General features: G+C 36.3%; 1 protein-coding gene across 3 annotated transcripts in view; it reads right to left on the reverse strand.

Annotated features, from left to right (window-relative positions):
* MACROD2 (mono-ADP ribosylhydrolase 2) overlaps positions 1 to 16,845 on the reverse strand; it is an 892,508-nt gene that overhangs the window by 605,747 nt on the left and 269,916 nt on the right. For all 3 annotated transcript variants that reach the window (XM_056357738.1, XM_056357737.1, XM_056357736.1), the window contains exon 5: positions 13,220 to 13,336. In XM_056357738.1, coding sequence (XP_056213713.1) covers positions 13,220 to 13,336 — 117 coding nt within the window. The remainder of the gene's footprint in view (positions 1 to 13,219; positions 13,337 to 16,845) is intronic.

Here is a 16,845-nt window from a genome sequence, read left to right on the forward strand (position 1 = left end):
TCTTAAATGCATATATTAAAACAAGGTGCATAATTGAGATGAAAAATAAAACATTTTTAGTTATTGAACTGTACTGAGAATTAACTATGGTTTGAATTAATGTATTGGTTTAAATGAGAAAAATGTATTTTGAGATTAACTGGAAATGCTCAAGCCTAGCTATACAGATACCTGATGAAAGAGGACTGGTTTGCTTATGGGATGATAGCATTTCCATTTTCCTATAGCCCGAGTCCAGATGTTTCTCTTAGATTTAGCAAGAATGAACCCTAAACCTTAATTCAAACAAGTCTGATTTTAATTAAACCCAAGATCTAGACTCAACTTCGTACTAAGAGGAAGTGTTCCTTTCATTAGGTAGAAGATAAAAATGGAGGTAAACACAAAAATAAATTAAAAAAAAAAAAAACAAAACAAAAAAAGATTTCACATCAAACAGAAGCAACACGAACAACAAATGGAGAAGGAAAGAAAGCTGAGAAAGGGCGAGAGGTGGCTGGGAAAACACTAAACTGATAAAGGATGCTCTGACAGTCTATGAAAAGACACAATAACGATACGGAGATATCGCCGCTAAAAGTGACTGCCCAAGAAAGTGGTGGAAACATTTGAAGTCAAAAAACACAGGGGTAGAGGAGGGATAATATACTTGCCAGGCACAGTATTCAGATAAGAGACACTGTAGTTAAATCTGTTAATTGCACGCCTGCCATCTTATCAATTTAGAGGCTAAAGGTGCAAGATATAATGGATCCTGGGCTTGGAGCCAAATCACAGCTCCTGCTGTTGAATATCCAGCTACTATAAGCCAATAGGGGTGCTTTTATTTTTTAAAGCATTGGTAGGTAAACCCATTGTTTTCCAAATATCAACAGCACATCTCTGTTACAGTCTCTCCAATAAAATACACAATGACCCAAATGAGCATTAGCACTGGTTTGTATTAAGGAGATCCTGGAGCTAATAGACAAATAAAGCCCAGTATCAAAGAAACACACTGAGTCCCTCTGCCACAGGCTGGGAGATGCGTTTGGCTGCTTTCAAGTGAGGGAGGCGTGGGAAGAGAACAAGCATGTGTACCGCATATGTGGCCAATAATGGCACTACGGAGAGGTGACCACCTCGGAGGCATTCGTTTCAGAGCAGAGCTCATGCAGCTGGCCTTGCCCAAAGCCTGCCCAGTGTTAAAGCCACTGAATTCACCTCTTAAAAGACCGGGCAGATAGGAAACAATTCATTCACCTGATGGTGATACACTGAAATCTCAGGCTGCTCACACTGGCAGCCTGCTGTAAACACACAAGACAGGGACTTACCATACCTGCATCTAACATTAGTTGCTATTTATTTAATAAAGTAGGATTCTTATGAGGAACTAGATTAGATAATGGCTTACAAAGCCATTTGCTTATATAACTCTGCTTAAAATCCAACACCAAATAGCAGTGGCAGAAAATTGTTACCAACTGGTGCCGGTACAGTGGCTTACTTGAAATGCACTGATACCCTCAGTTTGTTCATGGTGGGTAAGTCACTCCAATACAGAAGTCAAATCCACAGTTGGAATTAACTCAAAGAATACTTTTATAAGCCAAGAATATTCCGAAACCTGAAAAAAAAATATTTTCCTCTCCTATGAAAAGATAGTCAACCTAAGCCAGATTTGGATACTTTCTCTTTATCGTTGCCGTCCTGCCAACCCACCTGTCCAATGCATGTTACACACAGAGAGGGGGTTTGGTTTTTTATTTTTAAACCGGCGCTTAAAGTCTCTATCCCTGCAGGCATGAAGGCAGCTCTCAGCTGTCTGGGAGGAGAGCAACAGCAGCGGAAGGAGCTATGCAGCTACAGTTTCTTCATATGCCACAGGAACACACAACACTCCAAACAGCATTACAGTGTGTGACAAAGGCCAAAGTCTCCCAAGCTCTTTGGTAAATGAGGTAAGGACTTGTCCCACCTTAGAAAATTTCCTTTCAGAACATGCTGTGTCTGCCGTACAGGGTATTTACTCATTTGTGCCACCCTGATTTGGCCTCTAAAATACCGTTGCTAATAAAATAAAATTAAAAAAAAAAAAAAAAAAAGACCAATAAAGTCCTCTCTCATTTTCACCCTCACCTTCTATGCATGACCACAAGAGGTTCTCTGAACCATGAACTAACTGCTCTTTTAGATAAAACCATCAGTAGAAAAGCTAAATAAATTATTGTCTACAATCAACAACAAAAAGGTAAGGAAAAAATAAGATGAAATCTTACAGTGTTTTGAGATCTTGAAGGCTTACAGATTACACTAATTTCACAAAAAGTGTCTGGGGAACTTAGAGAAAAACTCAGATACCCCAATTGCATAAATAACATTTAATAAAGAAAAAGGACTCGTGGATCTGCAGCTGCAATAGGACATTCAAGTATCTATGATTCATAGACCTCCGACACGGATCTTCTGCCAGTTCTCTAACACCTTTCAATTCCCCACGGGGGCAAACCTGTATACAAGTTGTCTTTACTTCTACCCTATTTGTTCCTGTACTAACACAGTGGCATTCAAGTTGATCAAGCATAATTTAGATAATTTTTCACACCCACATCTGGGCTGTTGGACAAGTCCATTCCCTTGCCAAAAGCAGAAAATCCAAGAAAGGCTAAAGTGGTGGCTGTGCTGTACAAGAGCTAATTTAACTCAGGAGCATGAGCCAGTGAGGAAGGCAAGGGCAATGCTGAAAGCATTTTAATCATAACCACTGTAAAAATTTTAATCCAAACACAGGGGTTTTTCTTGTTCTTTGGTGGGGTTTGGCTTGGTTTTTTGGTCTTGTTTTTTCTTTTGTAATCTGGGGATAAATCTCAGTCTTGGCTAAAACTAATTTTTATGTCAAAGACAATCTCCACTTGAACAGTCCTTAAGCAAGACAGGTAATAAATATTCCTTAACAATAAATCACAACAAGAGGAGAGTTTTCATGCCCTTCAAAACCATGCAATAAGAGGGGTCCAAACGGTGATGGAGAGGCAGTTTTCTTTTTAAGTTGTGGCCAAGTGTTCAAACCCCAAACTCATTTTCTGAAGTTGTCTTTCATTACCAAGTGCAAGACTATGATTTAAAATGACTTGGTTTGCATCTTTCTTTATGTTTAACTCTCTAATCTGAAAGAACTCCAACATATTCATGGCTCCCCAGTCAATTTTGCGTTAACTTCACTTTCAGCTTCTCATGAACAGGGCTGTATTTATTACAATAAATTAATTTTAAATGAACAGTCTTCCCTGGAAACATTTCTGCTCTTTTTTTTTTCTTTTTTTTTTTTTTTTGGGGGGGGGAAGTGTTTTAAACAAGATTACACCTCTGACAGGATTGCACCTGACACAATTGCAATCTTTTACTTGAATGAATTGTGATTTTCAAAACTGCAGGCTTTCAAGAGCATATTATATGACACTATTTTGCCATCCATGACACCTCTCAAAGTCTCAAGATTTTTTTCCTCCTCTCTGGTTCACATATAACATGACTGGAGTTTCCCCAGTTCTACTGGAGAATTAAAAATTAATAATGTGGCTGTTAAAACAAAAAGCTTCAACAAGAAACTGTTTCCTCCTTTGTGTTCATGGGTACTTTAAACCATTTACAGTCTTGACGACCTAGCCCATGTAGGCTAACATATTAAACAATATTCTTACTGTATTCTTACCTTCTCAAAACCTACCCAAATGTTTAATTCTAATGCAAACACTGTATACTGAAAATACAGTAAGAAAGTTGTAAAAATAAATGTGATCCAGGCAGACATACACATATTTAGATACCAAAAATGTTATTTTTACTGTTGCAAAGCATTTGTCCTTTATGCATTTATTTATTTATAAGCCCTGAAAAGCGTTGGAAAACTACCAACTCTTTTTATTGAAAACTAAATGTGAAGCATACTTAGAAGTGTGAAGCTATGTATCAAACACATTCTTTATTGCCACGTTGAAACATTACGATGGTCAGACATTTCTCTGTCCATCTCTTTCATACATCACTAGAAAATACATGAATTTAGACCACTGTGTCTGAGATTAAAGGGCATTCAGTATAACTCACTTTTCTGATGAGCCAGAAGAGAGATCTGTAGCATGACAAAGAGCTAAGAAAGAGTATGTAAGAAGATGCATTCAAAGTTGGAATAGTTATTTAAATATCACTTTGTTCCGGCTTATTACTGCATAAGTTATATTATACAAATTATATTCACCTACAAACCAGCGTATGAGCAGAAACAGATATAAAAAAGTTTAGACTGAAAGTACTGTATCTTGCATCAATACACTTTCGTCCTAAACCTGATTCTAGAACTATTATCAGTTACTTGGACTACCGCTGGGTCTTTTTTGAATATTAACAAATAAACAAACTAACAAAGACATTCAGAAAGTTGTAAAGCCCAGATGACAGTTACTGCTGTGCCCTGTAGATGATGCATTTCAAAGTTCCTCTCTATTCCCAACAGTGAAACTTCAGTTCTAATGCAACAAGCTAAAAGCGCTGTGCTGCAACTACTAAAAACTAACACTTCTTTTCTCTGAGTGTTCTGAAAATGGCCAAAAATCAATGACATCCAGAACCTATTTTTTCTTAACAGCTAATTCACCTAAAAGATACAGCCATTTATCCAGAACAGAATAAGTGGTAGAACATTGGCAAGTTATGCAATGGTGTAAATATTCTGTGACACTTACTAGCATGCACAGAGAAAATATAAACACACATATAGATAAACAGATGTACAGCTACAGATATATAGTAACATAAATGCATCCCCTCCATCTCTTGGGTTTCCTTGTTTCTCTTTTTGTAAAAAGATACAAGATCACTGATGATAACTCAAGAATCTTCATAAACATCATTGAAAACTCATGAATACCAAAAAGGAAGGAAAGAATCTGAGAAATTTGAGGAGAAATTAAAAATTAACACCTAATGTATCCTCTTCAACTGGTGCAAAATATTTCACACAAAATTAAGAAAAAAATAATACAAGTACAAAGCAATGTTAAGGGGGATGTTATCAGAAAACTAAAAAAAGGAGAACTAATTTATCATAAATTTCTAGTACTGCACAACAACAACAAAAAAACCAACATTTGATTTTGATCCCAATACTAAAAGGCAAAACCTCATGGATAATGGTATAGTTTCACTAGTACTGAAACAGGATCTTCAGCATGTAAAACAATACCCCCCCCCCTTTTTTTTTTTATTATGTGGTTAACCAGTATTTAGATTCTTTCCTCCAGCAATTAAAACAATATTTACACCCTGCAGCCTCATACCCGATGTCTTCTTCCTGAAGAGAAATCTTTCAAATGTTTGACCTCAGTTTTTAACCAAAAAAACAGGTTTTGGTCTTTGCACTTAGTTTATGTGAAACAGCCTCAAGATACCTCTGCTTAATGAGACAAAGGCCTTTTAAAAAAACATTTTACATCACTTTCCCATTCTATTCACTTTAACTGGTCTAAAGGAATTACATTACAGGTAAAGACTCTTGAAACATTCCTACTTTTCATTTGTAAGATTCTTTAAAAATATATTCAGGGGAAAAAAAAAATAACAACCTCAAGTAAACAGCAAGGGTTGTGAGCAAATGAAGAATAACAAAAAAATTACAGCACCTTTCACATCCATATTTTTCCTTTTGCTTTATTTCAAAATAGTAGAATGAAAACAGCTATGTTCTGTGCTATTACCTATGAACTGACTATTTCCATCTGCAAAAAAATTGCCATATTTTTGGCCAAGGAATATGCAGATTCAGCACAAAAAGGAATCCTATACTTTGCTTGCAAGAAAGAAAATTAGGCTGTACTGTTTTTACAACATTCCAGCTACAATAATATAATTATTATTAATCTGAAGAAATGATATGAAGTTAATGACCTCCGAGAGGCTACAATTTTAAACCTTCTTCCTACCCTAGGGAGATGGAGGATCAGCAGTTAGTGTTCCAATTCCAGCCCCAAGCCTGTGCCAACGTATTTTATAAGCTAAATCCAGGTTTGGGAGACAGGCTGCATATTTTTCAGAGACTAACCCAGCATAAATCACAAAGTGCCAACACACTATGAGGTTAATGTTGTGTTTTACTACAGTAAGCATTTAAAATGAGACAAGCAAAATTCAGGCAGACAAAATCTCATGCATCAAAGATTAATTTTTCAAGTACTGAGTGTAGGCTTTGGCTACTGAGGGAACGTATTAGAGTGGGAGCAGCAGCAACTGCTGCAGTTAAAGGAGCATAAACATCTCCATTATAACCCATTGTAACCCCTTTTCCTTGTCAGCTGACTGTAGCGATCAGAATTTTGTTTATTTTTCTGCTACAAATTAGACTTTTTTATTATTATTATTTGAGTAAAAAGAACTAACTATATTCAAGGAAGAGGGAAGAAGGAGGAAATAAAATATATTAGCCTTAAGGGGCACAACGCCCTGCTCCAGTGCCAACATGCCTGAGGAATGACTATATGCCACCCGTGTGGAAAGGCATATTCCAGTGCAAAATATTTTTCACTGAATTAAGAGACATTTTAAATAGCACCTTACACATAATTTAAGCATTAGTAAAGTGTTTATACCTGGTTAACTTACTCTCAATTTCTTGCAGGAGGGATCCAGAGGGTGACCCCAGCACACTGAATGCCAACACCACTGAATGTGCTACCAAACAGCGAGGGCTGCCACCACCACCACGCTACACTGCAAATGTACTTGTGTAACTGCTTTCAGTAACACCAAGAATTAGACCCTTGCAAAAAATTTACATGTCCAGAATTACAGAAATGAGGCCAGGGAGGGAAATTCATGGCACAAGTTTCTACTGCCTGCCATTACACTATATTAACACCCACGTTATAAGCCAACAGTGGAATCAAGTACCAAGCGAAGGGTTCAGTCCTCCTCTCAATTTTGTCTGTGCCCACTCCTGCCCCGGTGTTCAGTGTTTCATGACCAGTTTGTAACAAGTCATGCCCAGAAGAGGAGGATTTAGAATGAGCAGTGAAGTATAATATTATTATAATAATATTGTAATGAAATCGACAGTACAATATTTCCTTTAGACACAATGCATACATTTGTTAACTGAACAATTTGCTGTGAAATAACAGTTTCCAGCAGTACATGCCATAAGTTAACCACAACATGGCACTACACAGAGCACTGACAAACATGCACTCCAGTCCATTCACAATTTAAATTTCAAGGAATCTATCCATTAAAAAAATGTATATGAGTTAGGTTTGAATCCAAGGACAAAGACCATATACTCCTGTGATGGAAGATACTCGCTGATTCATAACTGCACATTTCAACTGCTATCGACAACACTTGTCCCTTTTCTACCCAAACTGATAACAGACCTTGAGCAGACTTGGAAGAGAAGATCTTTGAACTTGTTTACTAGAAGTTGATAAATTAATTTCCACCATTCCCCACAAATCCTAACTTCTCCCTTTGTGTGTGAGTGGGGTGGGGGTGTGGAGTACATAAGGGAAAGACAAGCCATAAAGATTTACAATATTGCATAAAACCCTCTCTAAAAATCTAAGCAGGTTTTAGGACCAAAATAATAATATTTCCCTTCCAACACATTTACAGCATATGCAATGTATGCTATTGTTAACAGTGAATATAGCAGGTCATTAAGATGACTGGAGGCAATTAGACCAAATTAAAACACAGTAAAGACATCACTGCACCTATTTCCAAAATGGTCATGCCATACATAAATTGAGCTTATTAAAAAAACAACAACAAAACCAACTTTGAAACTTAAACACAACTCAGAAGAAAAACACACAACCATGTACAGGGTTTTTTTTAACCATTAAAAAAACTTTCCCAAAGAAATCTAAACAAAAATATCACTCAAGAACAAGGCATCTTGGGCATTTGATTAATATTATCTTGCTTTGCTTCATTTTAAATTTAGCTTTAAATATTTAAGTAATGATACTTGTTTAAAAAAAATATGAACAAGGGATAGCAAACAGCTGGTGCAGCTCAGCATTCTTTCACAAAATAACTGTCTAGAGCTTTTTCTGGCTATATCTTTTTTTCCAGTAGGTGTCACGCAGTTTGGCTACAATGCTTACAATAATGTGATGCTACTCAGGTAAGACAAGAGTATAAAGACATCCCTCCTGGAAAACTATCGTAACATTTATGAAGCTTCAATTATGCTTATCAGTAGCCTTTTTCAACAGAAATTTCATCAAACTTCAGTCTAGTTATACATCTGGTGGCACACCTGTTCTCACTTAAATATTTAAAAGCAATTGTGAGAGAAGATCAAGGTCCTTGGACCAACTGGGAGTTAGACTTCTCTAAGCAATCCTCTCCTGTCCACATATTGCTCCCTTTTAATGCCTTCCTTTTAAATTCCCACACTTATTTTCCAATTCCCAGACTTACCTCCACCTGGAAAAAATAGGGAGGTAGCAAACTGAACAATCATGCAAAGATAATGTTCTGCACATCAGAACCAGGAAGAATAAAATATCTCTCTGACTCTCAAAATCAGAAATTTAGAATAGTTTGAAACAAATTTTCTGTATTATTACATCATCCAAGGTTTTAAAAATAAGGAAACAAAGTTCTTTGTGGAATCCCAGAAATTCAGATATAAGCTGACTATTATGCCCCATTTTTCCAATTGACCTGTTTTGGAGTACTGGAATAGAGTTCTGTTTCTGCATAATCGACCTTATAATTACAGCTCTTTATGTGTTTTCCAGAAAATATGGGGAGATTTAAAATCAGTACCCTTACAGCCTCACTTTAAAATAATATCCTCCAAATGTTCACCTGTAAAATATAGACATTAATATCTATATAATAGAAGCATACTTTTTAATCTCTACTTTTTAATCTCCACTTTTTAATCTGATTAAACAAATTTAAAGGCTGATTCCTCCTACTGCGTTTAATACTAGCACTCCTCCTAACTACTTATTTCACAGCAGGAATTGTCTTTAAGAGCACATTCACATTATTACTCCAGAATGATCTACACAGTGACTTTGGACCAGAAGACTATGCTATATGTGGCACTTACTAAAGGATATTGCATAAAGTACTAAAAATATCAACGCAAACAGAAAAAATATTCAAAGTATTATAGCTTTATTAACAACATAAACCAATGTATTAGAAACTGCCTAGCATTTCCAGCAAGGTACCTCCACTGAAAGGCCACCTTTCAGATTTAATTTACCAATCATTGGCTCTATCCCATATTAGAGGCTGTAAGCTTTTATTTTCCTCAGTTTAGGGGTTTTATTACCAAATGTTTTTCAGAAAATAAAATAAATTATTACTAGACATACTAACAATAGAAAGATAGTTTGGCAGTCCTTTCCTGCAAGGTCAGGGTACCACTCACCTGTACTGGGTATCATCACCTCATTTTCAGTTGGTTTTCAGCTGTTAAATACCTTGTGGAACAGGACTGTTTTTCCTAATGTGGTCTGAGAGGGTCTTTTTTTATAGTGAACCTCTGCAAGCAGGTAACAAGCCACAAGGCTGTTATGGACCCTTGGTTCCAGCCACAAACACAATTTATATTCAGACCATTTTCTGCCAGTAGAGCCAACTGAGACTATTAATCAAATGAGAAAGAAAACAAGCATTTGCAGAGCTTTAAACAGATACTGTTCATCTGTTATTTAAAGCATGACGGTATCACAGTACTGCTCAATGTTTGAAGACCAGTTGTACAATATTTAGAATGAACTTTTCTTTAAAAGGAACAACAATATGAAGTACAGAAGTAATTGATGATCAGTCTGAGAAAGCATCTCAGAGCAAAAAGCGCTGCCTTTTTCAGCCCTTCAAAGCGCTATGAAAACTTGGGTGCCTGCATAGGTGTTTGCTGAAAAACAACAATAGATGACATCAACTAAATTATGTATTCAGCAAATAACTGTTGGCATTTGGGGGGGACTTTGTGTAGGCTTTTGCAGCACAGAAGGCAGATGGTGATTACAGCAACTTTTGTAAAACTATACTGAACGTTACATTAACTGGTAATTAGAAAACTCAATTTGATTTCACTTCTATTTTCATACAGACTATTTTTTGGCATTCAGAAAGATGTATCTTGAAAAGTCCATAACGCAACATCTCTAGGCTATAGACATGTTAATCTTGGTCTATTCACACTATCCGAATAAAAAGATGAGGAAAAATGAACTATTTTATGTATTGTCTCCCTAAACATTTACTGTTACTTGTGTATTTCACAAACTGAAATACACAAGTAATGTTCTCCAACTCAGATGCAACAAGAACAAGTCACAGAAAGCATCTATACCCTAAATAAATCTTTGCATTTTTGAGTCAGACATTTTTCTATCGTTCCTGTGTGAAGAGATTATTTAGCAGAACTGTTCTTATTTAACCCAAGTAAACACAGCAAAGCATTCAATAAAAATACAATAGATCATAAAGGAGATTGCCAGAGTGCTTATTTACCAACTACCATCTTCCTAATAAAGCATACCTCCCCTTCAAATGCCAAATTTAATTCAACCTCCTCCAAGTTGTCTATAAAACAAAGCAATATGCTGCATAATCTTTGAATACTAAGTCTTCTTTAACATGGAGTCCTCAGCTAAAGCCTGAGTCCTGCATCATACAGCACACATGCAGGCTCCTCTGTCCCAGAGCAGTTTTGCTTATTTCAGCAAACTGCTTCCAAGCAAAGCATTTCAGTATCAAGAACGAAAGACAAGAAAATCCCAGGGGTAGGAAATATGATTGTAACATTTTACAATTCTGTTAAATAAGATAAAAATTACAATTCATCATGCTAGGAAACACATTTCACATTTACTATCATTATTCATTCAACTAAAGTCACAAGAAGAGCAGAGACAACAAAATAATCATTGCACTACTCAAACTGTTAATGGATTATTGTAGTTGGTCTCCTACATACGAATAGATAAGTGAAAAGCAAATTCATTGTGAAAACTGGGAGTTATCCATTCATCTCTAACCTTCAACAAACTGAGGACACACAAAATTGCATCACAGTATATCTGGATGGGGAAGTCTGGACCTCCCATTGTGCTGCTGCTCACATCACAAAAACCATATGTAAAATAGTTTCCATAGTTAAATTGTCATACTATTATGACAAAGTGACATGGAGTTACAAAAAATGTCCAGTGACTATAGCTCTTTAAAGTATGAAAACAGAATGTTGATTATTAACTTTCAGACAAATGGTCTAAAAAGTACTATCATTTAATGAGCCTACAACCTTAAGCTTCTAAAGGGAAAAGTAAAAGAAAACAGTTGGTAAACAGAATATGTTTTAAGGAAAAAAAACCCTAAGAAATCAAGAGTATAACTCTCAGCCTCTGCATGCAAAGTGTACACTTCCCTCCCTGTTTGTCAGTTAATGTAGCCTTTCCCCCTCTCATGTTGATGCACGATCAAATACAAATAGACATCTCTGGTACAATTTCATTTTCTAAAAATATTGATTAAGCAGAATATTGACTTTTCTCCATGTCTGGTTACAGTACTTATTACCAACTGCAAGTGATAATGGGTTTTCCCACTGTTTTGTTTATTATTCCTACATAAAGGGCAAACCAAAAAATTCTTCTATAGTCTTTAAACAGGATGCGATTCTACAAACCTAACTTGCAGCATAAGACCCATTAAACTATTATAAAAGGTAAAGAAAGGCCATGCCTCTAGACATGGAATCCTCAGCTAAACTCCTCAGTGTTCTCTTTCTAAGACAGTTCAGTGCTCATTGCTTTGATACCTTGTGTTTAATTTCTCTCATTAAACATGGGAAGAATTCTGCACCTATGGATAAGTAGCTTTTCTATCCCTCCCAACATATTTTTTTTTTTAAAGGGAAGAATTAAACATCAAAAAATCCCCAGCAGAGTAAATTATAAGGTGTTCTCTAACAAACCTATCCATTTTATAGGAATCCAGTGAAGATTTTGGTCATATACACACTCACTGTAACAACCACATTGCATCTCCCTCAACCATTTTCCTGACCTCTAGTCAAAGTAGCCTTTCATAAATAATCATTAATACATGGAGAAACTATGTATGAAATACAGTTAAGTTTTCCCATATATAGCAGTTATCACTGTCAAGGAAATAATTGGTAGCTCTCATCATCATCATAGAAGCTGCCAACAGATGACTGGGAACACAATTTTCTTCTTTACCTAAGGTATTAAGGACCACAGGAAGCTGAAAAGATGCCTGCTACTGCATTAAGCATTTGATTTTACATGGAAAATGTATAGAATAAATTAAGAGAACAGATGTAAATACTTTTGAATGAGCCATGTTCCTAGTGCAGACTGCATATAAAAAAAAAAAGAGCTTGAGTTCTAGTTATACGCTGTTCATAATGCTTTCTTTGTACTTGTATCATCATATCTTAATATACTATTCTGTCAGAGCCTTACTTGCAGAGATTTCCTATTTTTCATTCTTACATAATAGACTGGTTGACCAATGTGCTGTCAGCATGTTCGTTTTTTCCAAGAAAAACTCAGCATCTACACAACAAGGTCAAATAGCCATCTTCTTATTTTAAATAGGATGGGAATTTTGACAATTCCACTTTCAAAGTGAAAAAACATTCCAGCACTGAGCTGCACCCTGTCGAAAGCTAAAGTGTGACAGCTGCCTTCACAGTAATTGCCAGTCCGCCTCTACGTAGCAGCTGAAAACACAATACATCACTTTGATCTCCTTGGCTCTCAAAGTATTCACAATCAAGGAATCTGCATGAAGAATATGAAATATGCAACATTTCCAAAAACTGTCTCCGTGGAACTTAAATATGATAATGTATATTTTGTTCATACTTCATAAAGCATTTCCAATCCTTTATTATGCATATGAAAGGATATGTTTTAGCTTGCAAAAAATAAACATGAAAGATGCTTTATATATTAGAGACATGTAGGTTTTCATTGGATAACATAGGTGAAATAATTGTTTAGAAAAGCCTGAATTGCTTTGAGGGGAAGATGTTATTACAGAACATGGTTAATCAAGTCCCACTGCTAATTTTCTAAAATGAATACCTTGTGGAACTAGACTACAGGGAAATAAAAGCATGCATACCAGCTCCACGTGCTTTCAACAAAAAGAAAACTCTGAGAAAGGGTCAACTTACATTTTGCAGGTAGGTCGTAGCCACATGTAATTTTTGCTTGCCCAGTCTCACAGCCACTCAGGTTGCGACATTCAGCAACCAAGCAGGGCCCAGCAGCTCTGTGTATACAGCCATCCACTACAAAAGCAAACCCAGAAACTTTTAGTTATTAAAAGCCAGTGTTTATGTTGTCTTCACACAAATACACAGTCACAAACATTTACTACTCATTTTACATTCACTGGACAGACCTACTAATCTATAAGTAGATATTCAAATACATACAAACATTTTTTCTGCCAAAACTAGTCAACGTGTTTATAAAAAAAATAATATTCAGTAAACTTCTGCTAACTGAAAACACCCAGAAAAGGTAAAGCAGAATTAAAATTTCAATATTAGAAATGTCTTATTCAAGGTTCTAAGAATTTATCGCTACAAATTATGAAAACAAATTTGATCCCCAGCTAAATACCAAACTCTCTTTTACTATATACCTCTGATACTTCTACAATCACGCAGAACATTTAACGTCACCATCCTATTAATGCCTTATGCAAATATTCCAAAAAATAATGCTTATGGATTTGAAATAAATACTTTGCTTTGACCTTTTTTCTTTTTTACATTTTTTTAATTTTGCACTATTCATGCAATACTTTGAACTTAATTAAATAATAACTACTAAAGGTTGCAATTGCAGCTAAGTATGCTAGAAAATTAGTAGAGTGCATAGATCTTATTACCCTAAGGAGCCAGCAAAAGTGTAGTAGCAGCAACAAAGAATAAAAAAGGCTGCTGGCACGGCATTTCTGCACTCTCACCGTGCAATCAAAGAAATGATTTACTGTAATTAAGGCAAAGAGTTTAAGAAAAGTGAAACATACAAAATAAGGGAAATATCGTGTGCATGAACAGTCACTACAGTAAGGCCCTAAGTCAGCACCAATGATGAAGTTCATCTATGAGAATAACCATATAGCCTACAACATCAAATAAAAAAGGGTAAAATGAGCTCAAGCATAAAGGCTAAACTAATGCTTACGGAGACAAGAAAGAATGATTCTGTATGCATATCGTTCAATATTTATTTCAGATTTCACTAGTTCAAAGTTATAGCAGTACCCAACAGCATGTGTGAAGCAATTAAACCAGAAAAGGTTTGCAAAGCCAAGTGTAGATAGGTTTTCAAAGATGCACATAATCTGTTAATAGCATAAACTGTGTAGCTTTTTACAGGCTAGCAGTGTAAGATCTGGGCAATACAAAGCGCAGGCGCTCAGCACATCTACTGACCGTTCACTGCCCACTGGGATGCAGGGAGACAGGTCATCCCTCACCCCACAATGTTTTTTCAAGTTGGAATTGAAACAACAGGCCTCTCTGCGTTAAGGGCATAGCTGGTTTTGCAGGGTGTTGAGTCTTTCCCTGAAGCCACAGATCCCTATGTCGAGGAACAGATAACATCTTTATCAGAATGAAGGCACCTTCTCCTAAGTGTTAAAAACCTGATTGCCTTTCCTGAGGTGTTCTCTGCCAGACTTAAAATTCAAATGACACAGCAAAATCGGACAAGCAGTTCCTGGTAATACTCCATACTCATCCTGGACACGGTGCCACTGGTTTTCAAAATGCCATTTTTAAAAACTTTATATTAGACAAAGATAATTACAGAATCATGTGATTTTGCACTTTCTATGAAATTTTCTAAAATTTTCATATTGAAAAAGATGTGGGTGCTCAGCCACCATACATAAGCATGTCGTGCACTCTCTATGCCAAGACACCAAGCCTTATTACTCTGTCAGCTGAACTTTTGTTTTTAACTTACCCAAAACCTCTGCTCAACAGACTCCAAGATGCTAAATGCAAGAATAATATTTTGTAACCTCAAGGGCAAAAAAGAATGCTTGAAAACTATCCTGTGCGCATAATATCCAATTTAATTATTTTAACTTAATTACTAAATGCTTTTCCAAACCAAGCAGGATAAGTAAACCAGTATGTGTTGAAACCTCAGGTATATTTTTTACAAGCATCACCACCATGATCTTTACCAACATTAATGCTTCTTCCTGAGACAGTAACATAAAAACAGCACTGATGCTTAGGACTAGCACTTTCTGCATGACGCTTTACAGATGAAGAAGTCTTTCACCTCATGGGTACCAGACAAGGACTCAAGTTCATGCAATTATTCTCTTGGCAGTGGATTAATCATCACCACCCCTGAGATCCTTCTTGTCCCTAACAAGTAGGCACCCTTCCTTGAGCAGTGTCTGTACAACGATTTGTTTAGCTACCCTCTGAACGAACCCACCTGGATAAATCAGGCTCCTTTTCCCCAAACTCCATTCACTTTAACCCCAGCCCAGCTCAGAGCACAGACAAACATCACCTGCACAAAGAAACCACTTCCTCTGGCAGGGAAGTGGAAGCACAGATTTTTCCACTTCTAAATCTGCAATGTATTAACATACCCAACATGTTAACATACCCAACATGTTAACATACCACGTGCCAGATCAGCTGTGACAGCCAACACATACGCAGTCCCAGCTCCCCATCTATAAACCATCTCATGACAGAATAAGCATGCTCTTAATGTACGTACAGCTATGATACAGATGGTATGTCACTAGTTTCATGGAGCTGGTTCCACACAGGTCCATGCTCAGTCTTTATAATCAAAATAACCTCCACAAAGATAAAAACATAATTGAAATCCCTGGAGGTATTTAAAAGACATGTAGATGAGGTGCTTAGTGGATGCGGTTTAGTGGTGGACTTGGAAGTGACAGTTTACTGGTTGGACTCGATGACCTTAAAGGTCTTTTCCAACCTTTCAAAAAAATTAAACTGTTAATGGAGGAAAATAAATTCTATCATAACCAATTTAAAAATATGACAAGGAAAATGGAAGATATCTGCCAAAATGAAACAACTAGACGTCCATACTTCCCTTATAAATGTGGCATAACAGACAATAGATTGAACACTCCAGACAGCCATAGATGGGAAGGCAGACATTAGCATTTGATATAATTCAGTGACTGATGACATAGAAAGACGACGGGGAGACAAAGGGGAACGATGACACAACCACCAGCAAAAAAAACTCCACAAAAAAAAAAACCAAAAAACCCCACCAAACAGCAAATTACCCACAATTTTCTGAATAATCTCTTTTCTCTACCATACTTTATTAAATACTTGAGCAGAGATAACCTCTGCTCTACATATGGATTTTCCATTTAATATTGTAACCCAATAAATCATGCTAGAATTATTCCATGTTTCCAATAATACATAAAACCTATAACACAAGTTTGATAATTCTTAAAGATAAAACCCATGCAGTGAAATATATTGTCAAATACCAGCACTGTGCATAACATCAAGAAAAAAATTGGCAAAGGTAGAGCGGATTTGCAAATCTAAATGTGATACTTCAGCCTCTGCTAAAACATGTCTTAGGTGTCTTAAGTCAAAAAAAAACCCACCAAAAACATGGAACGGGCACGCAGAAAACACCTGCATGAGTTATTTTGTTTTCTGAAGTGTGCACTAACTAGTAATCTAAGTGTACAGAGAAGTAAGCATTGTTAACATGGAAACTTTATGGCAATTACAGGTAACAGCAACAA

This window comes from Falco biarmicus, chromosome 12, assembly GCF_023638135.1.
Source record: "Falco biarmicus isolate bFalBia1 chromosome 12, bFalBia1.pri, whole genome shotgun sequence".
Classification (NCBI taxonomy): Eukaryota; Metazoa; Chordata; class Aves; order Falconiformes; family Falconidae; genus Falco; species Falco biarmicus.